The 12,598-nt window shown below is 39.4% G+C and overlaps 1 protein-coding gene and 1 long non-coding RNA gene across 2 annotated transcripts; one reads left to right on the top strand and one right to left on the bottom strand.

Annotated features, from left to right (window-relative positions):
* The first annotated feature begins 744 nt into the window (after positions 1 to 744).
* Positions 745 to 10,087, top strand: LOC143123774 (uncharacterized). Its single transcript, XR_012986896.1, has 4 exons — positions 745 to 830; positions 1,004 to 1,057; positions 8,217 to 8,282; positions 8,691 to 10,087. It is a non-coding gene; the product is annotated as an uncharacterized LOC143123774 (long non-coding RNA).
* On the bottom strand, positions 10,032 to 12,231 carry LOC143123773 (androgen-dependent TFPI-regulating protein). Its single transcript, XM_076285057.1, has 6 exons — positions 12,069 to 12,231; positions 11,629 to 11,745; positions 11,142 to 11,243; positions 10,750 to 10,865; positions 10,249 to 10,400; positions 10,032 to 10,118 (listed from the first exon to the last, which is right to left on the bottom strand). The coding sequence occupies exons 1-6, from the start codon at positions 12,219 to 12,221 to the stop codon at positions 10,087 to 10,089; spliced, it is 672 nt and encodes a 223-aa protein (XP_076141172.1). The 5' UTR covers positions 12,222 to 12,231; the 3' UTR covers positions 10,032 to 10,086.
* Positions 12,232 to 12,598: the final 367 nt, after the last annotated feature.

Below are 12,598 nucleotides of genomic sequence, written 5' to 3'. Positions count from 1 at the left end.
GTTTTTAGTTGGCGGATGTGACGATAAATTGTAGCAGGAAGTGGAGAGGAAGTGGTACCAGACTTGGAAGAGCGCGTCGATGGGATATGAAGTGTAGAAAATGGACTGTATCAGAACCCTTTTTAGACATTCTCTGACTATATTCTGCTCAATCCATTTCCATTTGAAAATTAAAAAATAAAACTGTAACCCTTTTTCAGCTAAATCACACATTTCTTGTAGGCATAGGCCTATGATAGAGTTGGCCTAGCAAGAGCCAGAGAAGTTTTCTCTTACACTCTGCCAAACCCAGCCCATAGGTAGGCCTAAAAGCTAAACGTGTGAATAAGAATGAGCATGCCTCATAATCTGAGATGTAGATCATGCATAGCCTACGCCTTCATGTAAATGTAAATCATGTTTTCAGGTCTTGTATGTGTGTGTGTCTGTGTAATTGTGTGTAGGCCTATGTGTGTCTGTGTGTGTGTGTTTGTGTGTGATTTGTTGTGTGATTTTTTTATATGATGTCATACAGATTGTTTATCAGGCCTTCTTACAACAGGGTGTTTCTTGATCAGACTCTCTCCCACGTCAGACAGTATGAAAGCCCTTCGTCACACTTTATTTTAAAATGAATTTTAGGCCTGGCTGGGAATTTCCACGCAAGTCTGTGCGTAAGATAATGTGTAACATAGCATGCTTACCTCACAATCCTGTCAAACTGGTACATCTGGTTCTCAGGTATGTAAACGTGCCTGAGTTCTCCTTGGCCCTCACAAGACACACAGTCTCACACAGGACTGCACTCAAGTGGACTTGAACAAGAAACACTGATGCTGTACATATTGGGGGTAAGTCAATCAAGATTATTGTGCTAATGTATGTAGACCATGATTGTATAGTTTGTATAGGTTCTGTGTGAAAGAGATCGTATGTGAAGGTTAAGTACATTTGTAGCTGTTAATGATGAAGTGAAGTTCTCAAACCAGGTCTGAGGTCCATACTTACTCTGTCATTCTTACAGACTGTCATTGGAATCATCTGCATCATAGTATGCATTTCCAAAGGACTGAAAGAGGTGAGATTATATCTGCTTCTGTCACTGTTGTCTAGTAGTGTCACTGTCATTGACAGAACTGTTATACGCTATAATCTTGAGTTGGGTGCAAACAGGCTGTCGTGCAAATACTTGAGTCAATTATTATTTTCACATCGTAGACCATCTTGTTTGAAAACAATGTTGTCTTCATCTTGCTGTACACCACCCCAGCATAACATTTGAAGTAGGGGAGAGCGGGGTTAGATGTCACACGGGTAAGTTGTCACATGTGTTAGATCTCAGCCACTCAAGGGCACTGGTCAAAACTGTTAATACAGAAATGATCAGAATTAGTGTCAGAGGTCATCTACGTTGGAATTTAAAATGAAAGATTTATTACCTTGATGTGAGACAACTTTAACTGTTTTTCATGTCTAAAAGTACATTTTGAGACATTCAGTCTTTTTCTTCTAACTCATTACACAATGGGTTGACAATAAAACAATTAGTACCACTTAGAAGTATAAAGAGAGAGCTACAATTCAGTTACCTTTCATCATAGCTACACTAAAACATGTGGCTGCTGGCCATCAAAAGAGCTAGCAATGTCAGTTGGGGTTGGTTGTCACATTTTTTGTGGGGTTAGTTGTCACATGTTGGCCTATGGACTCTTCAGTATTTCATTATATCATCATATTACCTTAGTTTCAATAGGGATTTAATCTAAATAGTCTAAAAAACAACATAAAACATAAAATACTAATGAAAAGAACATACTTGATGTTTCCTGTTCATGTTCTCAACGCATTAGATGTATGTAGTTTTGCATTTCAATGAAATTAAACTTTTTACATTATTTTTAAGAATGTATCCATTTTTTCATTTTTATCCCATTGGAATAACATTGGGACAACTAACCCCATAGCGTGTGACCAGTGTTGGGCAAGTTACTTCAAAATCGTAATGTACTATGCATTACTTATTACTGTCATTTCAAAGTAATTTGTTACATTATAATATTACTGTCTCTGAATTGTAAGGCATTACACTACTATTGCATTACTTTTAAGTTACTTTCACCAAAATATCTAGAAATATGGATTTGCCATTCTAAATGCAGTTTATTACGCTCAATGCAGCTCATTGCTCTTCCAATGGAGGGAGATGTGGTATAGCATAATGACTGAGCTAGGCTTAAGGCTAACAACATACAGTAAGAATGCAATAGGCGCAGTGCTCATGATGCAAAACAAGGAACAATCATAGTCAAAATTTTGTTAAAAACCGACAAAAGGTCAAAGTCTGGTAAATTGTGATATAAATATTGTAACTTTAAGGCCTAGGCCTGCTCAATAGAGAGCCTATTGTAAATCAAAGCTTAATAAAGACATGTCAAGATGGTGGCCTACTGGCCATTTCGGTGCCCTAAGTGAGTGGCTTTGAGTGAGTGACATTTAAATGGTAACTCAAACACCTAAAGTAAAATAAAAGGCCTATTATACAGACCATTACTGTGTGTTTTTTAACATTAATTTCTGAAGAAATGCTGTTTTCTTATAAATGGTGCACGGTCACTTTAAGAGCATTGATCTTTACGTTCTCATAATGCCCTTTTGCCAGCTCTTGTTTACAAGCCTTGTTTGTTGAGTTACATTGATAGCACAATATTAACAATAATATGCACAATGTTAAGTTGTTTTAAGGCGAGACACGGCAGGTGAAAACATCGTTTTTTCATGCACTGGTCAATTTCGAGATTTTGGGCTAATTTGCTACCTTTATTGCTTTGGAAAGTAGGCTATGCAATGACATGTTGCTTCACATTTCGTTTTGCAAATAAAAGTGAATTATGAGCCTGGTATCCACCTAGCTATCTGAATGGATTTTTTGTCGACTTGGCATATCATGTGCTTCATGTAGCCTAAATGCTTGGGAAACGAATTATTGAAGACCCACCAATTCCATTCTACTAGTAGGCCTACTACGTGGTGGAGATTGAGAGAACCCAAAGTGCGTGATGCGCGTGGTGGGAACGGTGGCACTGCCAGGCTACACAATCTTTTTCTGCATTTCTATCCCTTTATTCTCTTTAATTCAAGTTCACAGCTCAAAGCACTAGAAGAACATAGTTTGTGTTTTATCAAGAATAAAAAAGATTAGCGTGGCACCACTTTAGATGTTTCATTAAATGACTTGTGCTATTTCGCGAGGCATAGTGAGATCTTTCGGTTTCGCACACAAAGTGCACTAACTATTATGTTCTTCATATCCTTCGACAAGCTAAAAATAATGACCGTAGGCTTATGTCCATCCCTCAAATAGAGTCCGACTTTGAGTCTGCTGCAGCCACAGTCATCTTCAACCAGTATCAGGAGATACGTTCTACTATTTTGCGCGGATTTTTTCTCGTCTGTTGTTCTCACGGTGGTGTTTGTGAATATGTATCAAAACAAAACAAGCGCTTGACTTTGGGTTAAAATGCATTGTAACGCGCGTTACTGAAGTTTGTACCGAGTAAATATTACCCAATTTTTTTTTTGTAATGCCTTACATTACCGCGTTACCGGAAACAGCAATATATTACAGTAATTACATTACTTTTGTAACTCATTACTCCCAACACTGCGTGTGACAACCTACCCCGTGATGGGGATGGTTGTCACATTTGCGCAAGGTGCATTTGACAGCCCACATCCTTCTAACTGACTGGATTTAAGCAGATCAAGGTCCCTCCATTTGTACCTGACACATGAGGCTTCCTTTGTGTCCTGAAAGGGAATTTGTGCAGGACACGGTTTTTGTGGAAACGAATTTTAAGTAAAAAGTGTGACATCTAACCCCGCTCTCCGGAGAGAAAAGAGCTAGCAATGTCAGTTGGGGTTGGTTGTCACATTTTTTGTGGGGTTAGTTGTCACACTTTTTTTTGATGAGGGAAGAAGAGGGGGCGCCGCGAACTGAAGTTCTTTGCAGAGGCGCAGTGCGGAGCCCAGTGTGATATAGTCACGTTTAATTTATTTAATTGTAACAGTAGCTGCTTGAAAAGACAGTGGCGTGAGAGTGGTGAATTTCATCAAAACCTGGCCCTTAAAAGTGCGTCTATTCTCCACACTTTGCGAAGAGATGGTAGCTGACCACAAGGCTGTAGGCTACTGTTTCACAGCGAGGCAAGGTGGCTTTCCCGAGGTAAAGTGCTGTCGCGCGTGTTTGAGCTCCGAGTCGCCTCTTCTTGGAGGAAGAGCGCATGTTTGAATCTGCAATCACGTTCACTAATGAACATTTCTTGACAAGCTGGCCTATCTTAGCGATATATTTGATATATCTTAGCGATACATTCAAGGGCGTAGGTTTGGTCTGAGCTTTGGTGGGGACACTACCCACTAAGCCCCCCCCCCAAAAAGAAAAAGCCACTTAGCTCTTTCACCAGCCACTATAGATATATAAAATGATTAAAATGATGTGCTACTGTCCAACTACTATCCATGATTAAAATGTGCTGTCCAACTTGATCTAACTATACTGTGTAGCTTACATAATCTGATTTTAATATGTACAGATATAGGCTATATTTAACATTTAACATTTATTTTCTATTTGGTCTTTTATGAAATCATGCATTGACCCATTTAAGCACAGCTCAGTTTTAAGAAACTTAAATACATGCATGCTTAGCATTTTGTGAAAAGAAATAATTAAGGCTACATTGACAAACTCTTAACCCTGAGCTGCCTGTATATTCTCTGATTCTAATATTTACAGATATCTAGGCGATGTAAGCACAGCTCAGTTTTAAGATATGCTTAAAGCCGAAAGACCATGTTGAATTTTGCTACAATTTATTTCAAAACCGGATTACTCTGGAACAGCTAACTATACACGGGAATGCATTACACCTTTGTGTTCGGTAAGGTCTGCTGTTTATTCTGATATATGGTTTGTCATGTGTTGCGTGAAGAGTGTGTAGGCCTACGATATTCCACCGAGACGAATGGATGTGGAGATGGGCGCAGAGAATAGACCCTTTCAACAATAAAAACAAAAACAATGCTTGAACGTTCTATTTGGGCCCCAATCTACTTCCTCTGCATTAAGATAACATATGGAATGTTAAAAAGGAAGTCTTGTGGGGCCAACTATGATGCTGATAATGGAACTCTCTTGAAAGGGTCCATAATTATTAAATCTCTTGAAGTTATTTTTCTCGCGAACTGTTTATCACAGGCTAGCTAGCACCGTTTAAAAGCTGAGAAAAGGCTCTTTCATGTGACACATGTGTGATGAGTAACCTACTTCTCGAGGAGTTCAACAGAGAAGAATCGGTGAATTTGGACGCACTTACTGGTAGTTATTATAGGTAACTTCAAATCGGCGCGATTTACCCTTATAGGCTACTGCACATTACAAGGTCTGTACGAGATGATCCGCAGCACTGAAGTAAGAAATGATTTAACTCTTTGTGTAGCGCATGTGAGCACTTTTCCCCCCATTTCAGCCTGAATATTGGTGGGGACATTTCAGTCGTAATTTGACATTGGTGTGGACACGTCCTTCGGTCCTCACGCAAATCTACGCCCCTGGATACATTTGAGTTAAATGTCCAGTTACAAGGCAAAGACAAGCACCTACCTCACCTAGCAAATAAGATTGCTGCATTCACCAAAAAAACTTGAGTATGGGACAGGCCCCTTTATCGCGACAGTATTAGGCTATATCTGAAACGTCTGATTGGGAGGCACTCTTGTGATCCCATGTATTAAACAGTAGGCCTACATCACATCCCTGCAAAGTTTATTTCAAAAATATTTCCCAACCAGCAGTGCTCAGTATGACTGGATTATGGATCCATTTAATGCAGCATGTTGGCATTTCATTGAATATATTGTACAATGCTGTATAATGGCCTATGCTTCCTCATATGTTGCTGGAAAACAGAAATATGTGTGTTATGTATTTATTTATTATTATATCTGCAGCACCAGCTGATTTTAACTTTGTTGAAGAGGATATATTTAGAACTTGTCATTATTTCAATAAATTTGACAATTTTAAGCTTGACCTACCACTTTCTTAGAGCGATGAGGGACAGGTGGGGCTCGAGAATGCCCCCTCAAAGTGGGGAATGAAAGAAAAAGTTTGAGAACCACTGATCTAGTTTGTTAACTACCACAGTCACGAGTTCAGTCCCAGCTTGTCATTGTCTTTGCACTTGGCATGTCATTGTTGATTCTTACTGTACAAGAGGTGAAGGAGGTGATCTAAAATAGCCTTTGGTTGAGCTGTCGGAAGAATGGGATTCATTTTAATGGAACAAAGAGATATCAAACTATACTGGGCTGTAGACCCAAAGGGACATTTTTGGATTATTGACGAGTCAGACCAAAGGGGCTTCGGAGCAACGCGCAGTCCCCCCTGCAGCGTGCCAGCGAACGCAAAAATGAACAAAACAAACCAATTAAATATCAACTTAAAAAGGCATAGTTGTAGCGCGTTTCTTCTGTGAGAGGTGCAGCTCGTGTGTGTTGCTGTCCTCAATTTAGTGCTGAAGCGGACAATGCGAAGTTACCTAGAATGTTAACTTTGAACTCGTTATATTCAGTAAAGAAGCACTACACAAGTAAAACCATTGTAGGCCTATGTTATAAAAAATGTTCTTCATCTATTCTTTTACTCCGCTATACTCAACGTGGAAGTTAGGAAAATTGCCCTTCTGGCTTGTGTCAATATTGCACCGTGCGCTTATGTGTAGGTCTGCAAGCAACATTGACAGAAAAATAGACTTTGCTACCGTTTGTGCACGAAATGTGCACTCGCAAGCATATCCCATGCAATTTCCGTGGTCATACAAGGCGGGGAACATAGGACCCTTTTCTACAAAAAGGGTCCTATGTTCCCCGGTCCCATACAAATAGCGGGGAACATATGACCCGGGGAACATAGGTACGCGGCAGCGTACGAGCGACGAGTAAGAATGAACAGGTATGATAAGGGATCAGATTCCAAAAATAATTCCGTGGAAATGCATGGATTCCAGTTGCTGCTACTGGAAGAAACTGGAATCCATGCATTTCCACAGAATTATATTATCATACCTGTTCATTCTTACTCGTCGCTCGACTTATCGTGACTAAATTCAAGATGGCTGCAAACGCTAAACTTCGTGAAGATACTGTCTGTATAAATTGTCTTGTAACTAAACTACCAGTGCTTTTTCAAAATTCTCAATGTCTCATTTTAAATGTCAGGGCCCTCGGAAGTCTACCAATGAAGTGTGGAGATACATTGAGCCTCGTAAATGGTGTAAAACAGTGATTTATTTGCATGGCTAGTCCGATGCCGAAGCACCACCATTGAAAAAGCTGTTGGTAGCATTGGCTAACTAGCGCCAGATTTTGGAGTGCAGGGGACAAGCCGAGATGGGCTATGAGACATACGTTCACACTCGGTATCATGTTTCAACTCACTTTAGGTCAATATCACACCGGAATTCTCCTTTAAAGTTCGTTTTCAAAACTGCAACTCACCGAGTGGTTAGTGGTGTTCGTTGATTATTAAAATATATATATCGCGCAATGTATGATTTCCAGCTGTCTTATTTGCTATTGTGGAACTATTTTTTCAGACACCTCACAACCGCATATAAACTTCCGCTCAATATTTGAACCTGAAGCATAGACGGTGGTGCAGTAATATCAACGTGCAATGAGTCTTCCAACCGAAATCACTGGGATTTTACAAAATGCCAAATAAAACACGACAGAAACTGTATTTCGCTACGCTACTTGTTTTGGAACATCAACAAACACCACTAACCACTCGGTGAGTTGCACAGTTTTGAAAACGAACGTTAAGGATTGTTTTAGGACATGTTTGAGCATGCCTGTTGGCAGCCACTCTGAGTAGTCAAAGGCGATTCAAAACGAGTCAGAAAAGTCGAGACAGGACCAATCGTCAAAATTTCGGTGTCCACCACTTTAGTTCATCCAAAAAAAAAACAGAAAAGGGACTCAAAGTGCTAAATACCGGAATTTTCCTTTAAGCCTCTAATCAGTGGGCTTTTGTACATTGCACCGAAACTTGACATGTTCAATCATGTGCGGATGTGATGTGCAGATGTCATGTGCCATATGACAACTGACATGAATACAGTTGAGTTGGCCTCACCATGCTGTCTAGAATGCTAAAAGTGGCTCTTTTATTGCAGAAGGATAGTAAGCAAGGAAATGGCTGTCAACCTCCTCCACAAAAACAAGTGGCCAATAAAAAAAAGGTAAAAGAGTTGTAATTACAATATATACAAATGTTTTAATGAACATCTGAAGCACTCATTAGGGTTATAAAAGCCTTTAATCTCACATGGCTATTCTTTTAAAACATGCTTATGCGTATCCACATTACTTCCTTCATCAGAGCATGACCATTTTTACATGATGTACACCAGAGGAACACCCAGCCTTATACCCTAACTCCTTGCAAACTGTTTGTGGCTGAACATGTATTGTTGTGTTTATACTACTACTACCACTTACATGATTAATTATGCTACTACTACCACATAATAATAATATTTTTTAATTAGAAAACGCATTTAATGTTTTCAGTTTTTACATGGATAATTGAGAAATTTACTGAAGTAATGTACTTTTATTTATTCTTTCTTCAAAATCATTTCTTTTAGAATCTGACTGAACAGGACCTTTTACTTCTGGCCAGGATCCTGACCATTGGACTGGTAGACGCAGACCCTACCACCTTGCAGCACCTAAGGGAATACAGAGACCTTAGAGGAAGCACCACGTGATGCGGTATCACTGATACGCCTGTGCTCTTGTGTCAAAGACCAGACACTCCACTGAGACTCTTATTGTCTTTGTGACACTATGGGAGTAAGTTAGTGTATTTGGGACTGTTTTGACTAAAGGGAACCATGACCTTTAAGAGGATTAGTTCTGAACTCGACATTCGTCACCTTTTGGTACAAAGCCATCAAGGGTTTTTTTTTCCTGCTTGCCAGTATCAACAGGTAGTGAGAATGAAACCGCTGCCAGTATACTACAGCACAAATATGAGAGTTTTTTTTATGTCTGACACACAAGTGAAAATGATATTCCAAAAAAACCCCTGATATTCTATAGAAATTCCAGGAAAAATGTCTACTGCGTGTTTGGTCATCTGAGCATTAGTAGTTCTGTGTTGCAATACTGAGTGAGGATCACCTTCACTAAGGGAAATTTCCAGTTGAACATTCTTTGGGCCTTAACTCAGAGAGTGTACAGAGCACATGAGGAAATGTTTGCCCAACACAGAGGTTCTATGAAGCATGACAATTTGTATGAGAAAGAATGTGACAAGAGAGCGTGAGAATTTTCTATGAAAGTTTTTATTTTTTTTAATTATTGTTGTGGATTATCAATGGATTTTGAACATCTTTTATTCTGCCAAATGTGAGACATAATCTAGTAAAATTGCAACGTTTCCCTTGCTTATTTACAGAGAACAGGTTAAGAACAATTATTTTGAAAGTGCAGTATGTAAGATTTATGGTGATCTAGTACCAGAAATGGAATATGATATTCATAGCTATATTTTCAATAGTGTATTATCACCTGTAACTACGAATGTTTGTGGTTTTTGTTAGCTTAGAACGAGCCCTTTGTATTTATATTAGTTAGAGGATCCACTTCCGCAGAGTCCACCCTGTTTTGCTGCCATGTGCCACCATTCCATCAAACCAAAACATGGTCTTGCACATTTTATGCACCTGATGAGCACTCTATAGCTTTTGCTATATGCTTGGAAAGGGAAAAGTATTCCATTAGTTGTTCTGTATTACATGCCACTAAATTCTACATACTGCACCTTTAACATATGGACTCAATACTTTCTTATTTATACATACTTTTTTATACTGAGTGTACTCTTGATTCCTTTGATACCATCTGGGCTCCTTATGCATTTATCTCGTCTTGGAACAGAATCTGAAATAATGTATTTAAGAGACTGACATGGAGAGCTTCTGTTGAGGGGTGTCAGCACATGGCAACATGTCAATAAATATCCCAGAAATCCTGTGTCTATGCTTTCCTCTTGACCTTCTGTGTTTTCCCTGAAAAAGTTCCAACAGAGAGAGAAGAGAGGGGAGGGAACCAGATCCCAACATGTTACTTCAATAAAGAACATCATTGTGGACATGCCCAGATTTGCCTAGATCTGTAACATGATCACCATTGACCTACCCCAGATGCTGCTGTTTAGTGTTTGTCCTAGCAAATAAAGCAGAGTCACCACAGTCATGTTGAAAAAGAAGAAGCCTATCAGTCCAGCAGGACTGAGCAAAGAGAGAAGGGGGTACACCCAGATACCCACACTCAGGTACACCCAAATCACCCTAGAGAAAGGCACAGGCAGTTAGGCAGTGACAAGTACACAACAGTTCAAGAAAAAAAAAGAGTAGGCCTGTGACTGTTTTCCTACGGTTTCATACTGAAAACTGATCTAGTTGTTATACTTTAGATGTTATTACTGTCTTTGGCTTGAGCTGTAACTAGCTAGGTGCATCAGACGCTAGACATGTAACCTTCCTACTTACTCATTTTGATTTCTTGCTGAATATTGACTTTCTTTTTTTAAGCATTAGTGCAAAATACCATTTTAATTTAAAACATGGCAGCAGTTCTGAGTTCTACTGCGTTGAACTGTGCTTTTATTTTGTTATGTAACTATTTGACACCACCTACCAACTTAAGTAGGCAAGCCCTACAACACCTAATGCCGTCATGCCCGTTTTGGTCTTTGGATAGGCATGAGGCTGAAGCAAAATCTCTCCAAAGAGGATCGGGAACACAAAGGTATGCTGTAAAATAACAGGTTAAACATGTTACCAAAAACAAGTAGGTTGGATACCGTACTGTATTGTACTGTACAATTATAAACAAACAGATTTTGAGATAGATCAGTGTTTTCATGGTTTCAAGGACAAAACAACATGGGGTAAAAAGCTAATTCATATTAAATGGTATTCATTTTAATGCATGCTACCATTGCACAGGTAGGTACAAAATGAAATTAATGAGATAAGATGAATACAAGTGAAATGTTATAGGAAGACATCTTAAGCATGAGTACAGACCATTGCATGGTTTATCCAGGGAGGAAAGAAATTGTCCAGAGATGCAGGATAAACAAGCTGCCTGTCGTAGGCAAATATTGACCAAAACAACACCACCACAAACTAAACAAACAGGGAGCATATACAATATTTAGAATAAACACAGAAATATATAATACAATCTCATGAATGGCACTCACTGAACTGAACCGGTGAACTGGCACACAGACTTCATCCAGCTTTGCGCCGAATAATTCTCAAATATCATCAGTAGGGGGCGAGATAACACTCAAATTGCAGAGCCGTATACAGACATCTCTCTACGACAGATTGTGATAAAGATCATCATGCCACATATCATTACTATTGTACAGGGCTCTGATCCTGAGATCATATACATCCCAAAAAGAACTGTATTAAGTGCCTGATGAAGCAAAACTAATAGAGCCCACTCTCAAAAAGCTGTTTAGTATTGTGGTTTGAGGCACAATTCAAAGCTGGTACTCACCATGCCCACTGGGAATGTATAGACTGAGAAGAGCAGGTCCCTGGCCATACGCAAGCCTTTGCCCGAGGACTGGAGGTCATTCAGTGCAGCCAGGCCAAAAAACACCATCTGGAGAATCTGACATGCAAGCAGTGCCTCTCACTCAGTATGACTTTCATTGTACTGGGTGGTGTCACCCACATCTAAGTCTTACATAACATGATGATTATGTGGATAAATATGCCTCTGTCACACATAAATAATATGTTTAGCCACCAGAAAAACAAACAAACAAAAAAAACACAAATGCACAAACACACACAAAGTATTCTCCAAATATCTATCCCTCTAAAAGGTTAATTGCTTCTGGTATCAGTTACCATGATTCAGAAATCCTTTCATAACTTTTCTTTTCTGATGTTCTAATACCAGGCTTAAGAGTGCCACAGAAGTTCTCCTACCAGGTTTAAAAATGTCAGGTATTTCCAGGGCCCACCATAGACAAATATCCCAGGTGGAAGGTCTTCATCTCCCTTGGCATAAAGTGACTGTATGACAAATGCATACCAGCTGAAAGCAGCAAGGTGGTAGATCTTCTGCACTCTACCACCCATGTTTGATTGTCCAACTGCTTCTCCTCTCCTGGTTCTATATAACCTCTTATCTGACTTGTGGTCCTAGCAGCAGGCTAACCCTGTCTGTTTCTCAAACTAAATGTAGCTCTGGACACAACTGAGCCTTTTTAGAGGGAACATACCATAGGAAATCCTTTTATTTGAAGATTAGCATGATGTAGTGAACAGTAATTATGAGACTGGTCAGAGAGCTCGCATGGTGCCTCATACAAAGGCCTCTTTGTGAAGTTTGTGATGTAAGCTGCTGTTTTGTCTTTCGCAACCAGTCAGCTTTTGAATGACGTCCAGAAAATGTTTTAAAACTAGTAATGAGGACAAATACTCTGTGCAACTGGCAAAAATAGAAATACTAAGCT

The sequence above is a fragment of the Alosa pseudoharengus genome, unplaced genomic scaffold (genome assembly GCF_046254945.1).
Source record: "Alosa pseudoharengus isolate Yale_2024_CS ecotype anadromous, Long Island Sound unplaced genomic scaffold, YU_APseudo_1.1 YU_APseudo_1.1_scf_15, whole genome shotgun sequence".
NCBI lineage: Eukaryota > Metazoa > Chordata > Actinopteri > Clupeiformes > Clupeidae > Alosa > Alosa pseudoharengus.
This window is presented reverse-complemented; position numbering and strand designations above follow the sequence as displayed.

Coding starts and splice junctions, on each gene's coding strand:
- LOC143123773 (XM_076285057.1), bottom strand. CDS start 12,221: ATGGGTGGTAGAGTGCAGAAGATCTACCACCTTGCTGCTTTCAGCTGG. Junction 10,866..11,141: donor CCTGGATAAACCATGCAATG/GTCTGTACTCAT, acceptor GTTATTTTACAG/CATACCTTTGTGTTCCCGAT. Junction 10,401..10,749: donor GGGCTTGCCTACTTAAGTTG/GTAGGTGGTGTC, acceptor GCCTTTCTCTAG/GGTGATTTGGGTGTACCTGA.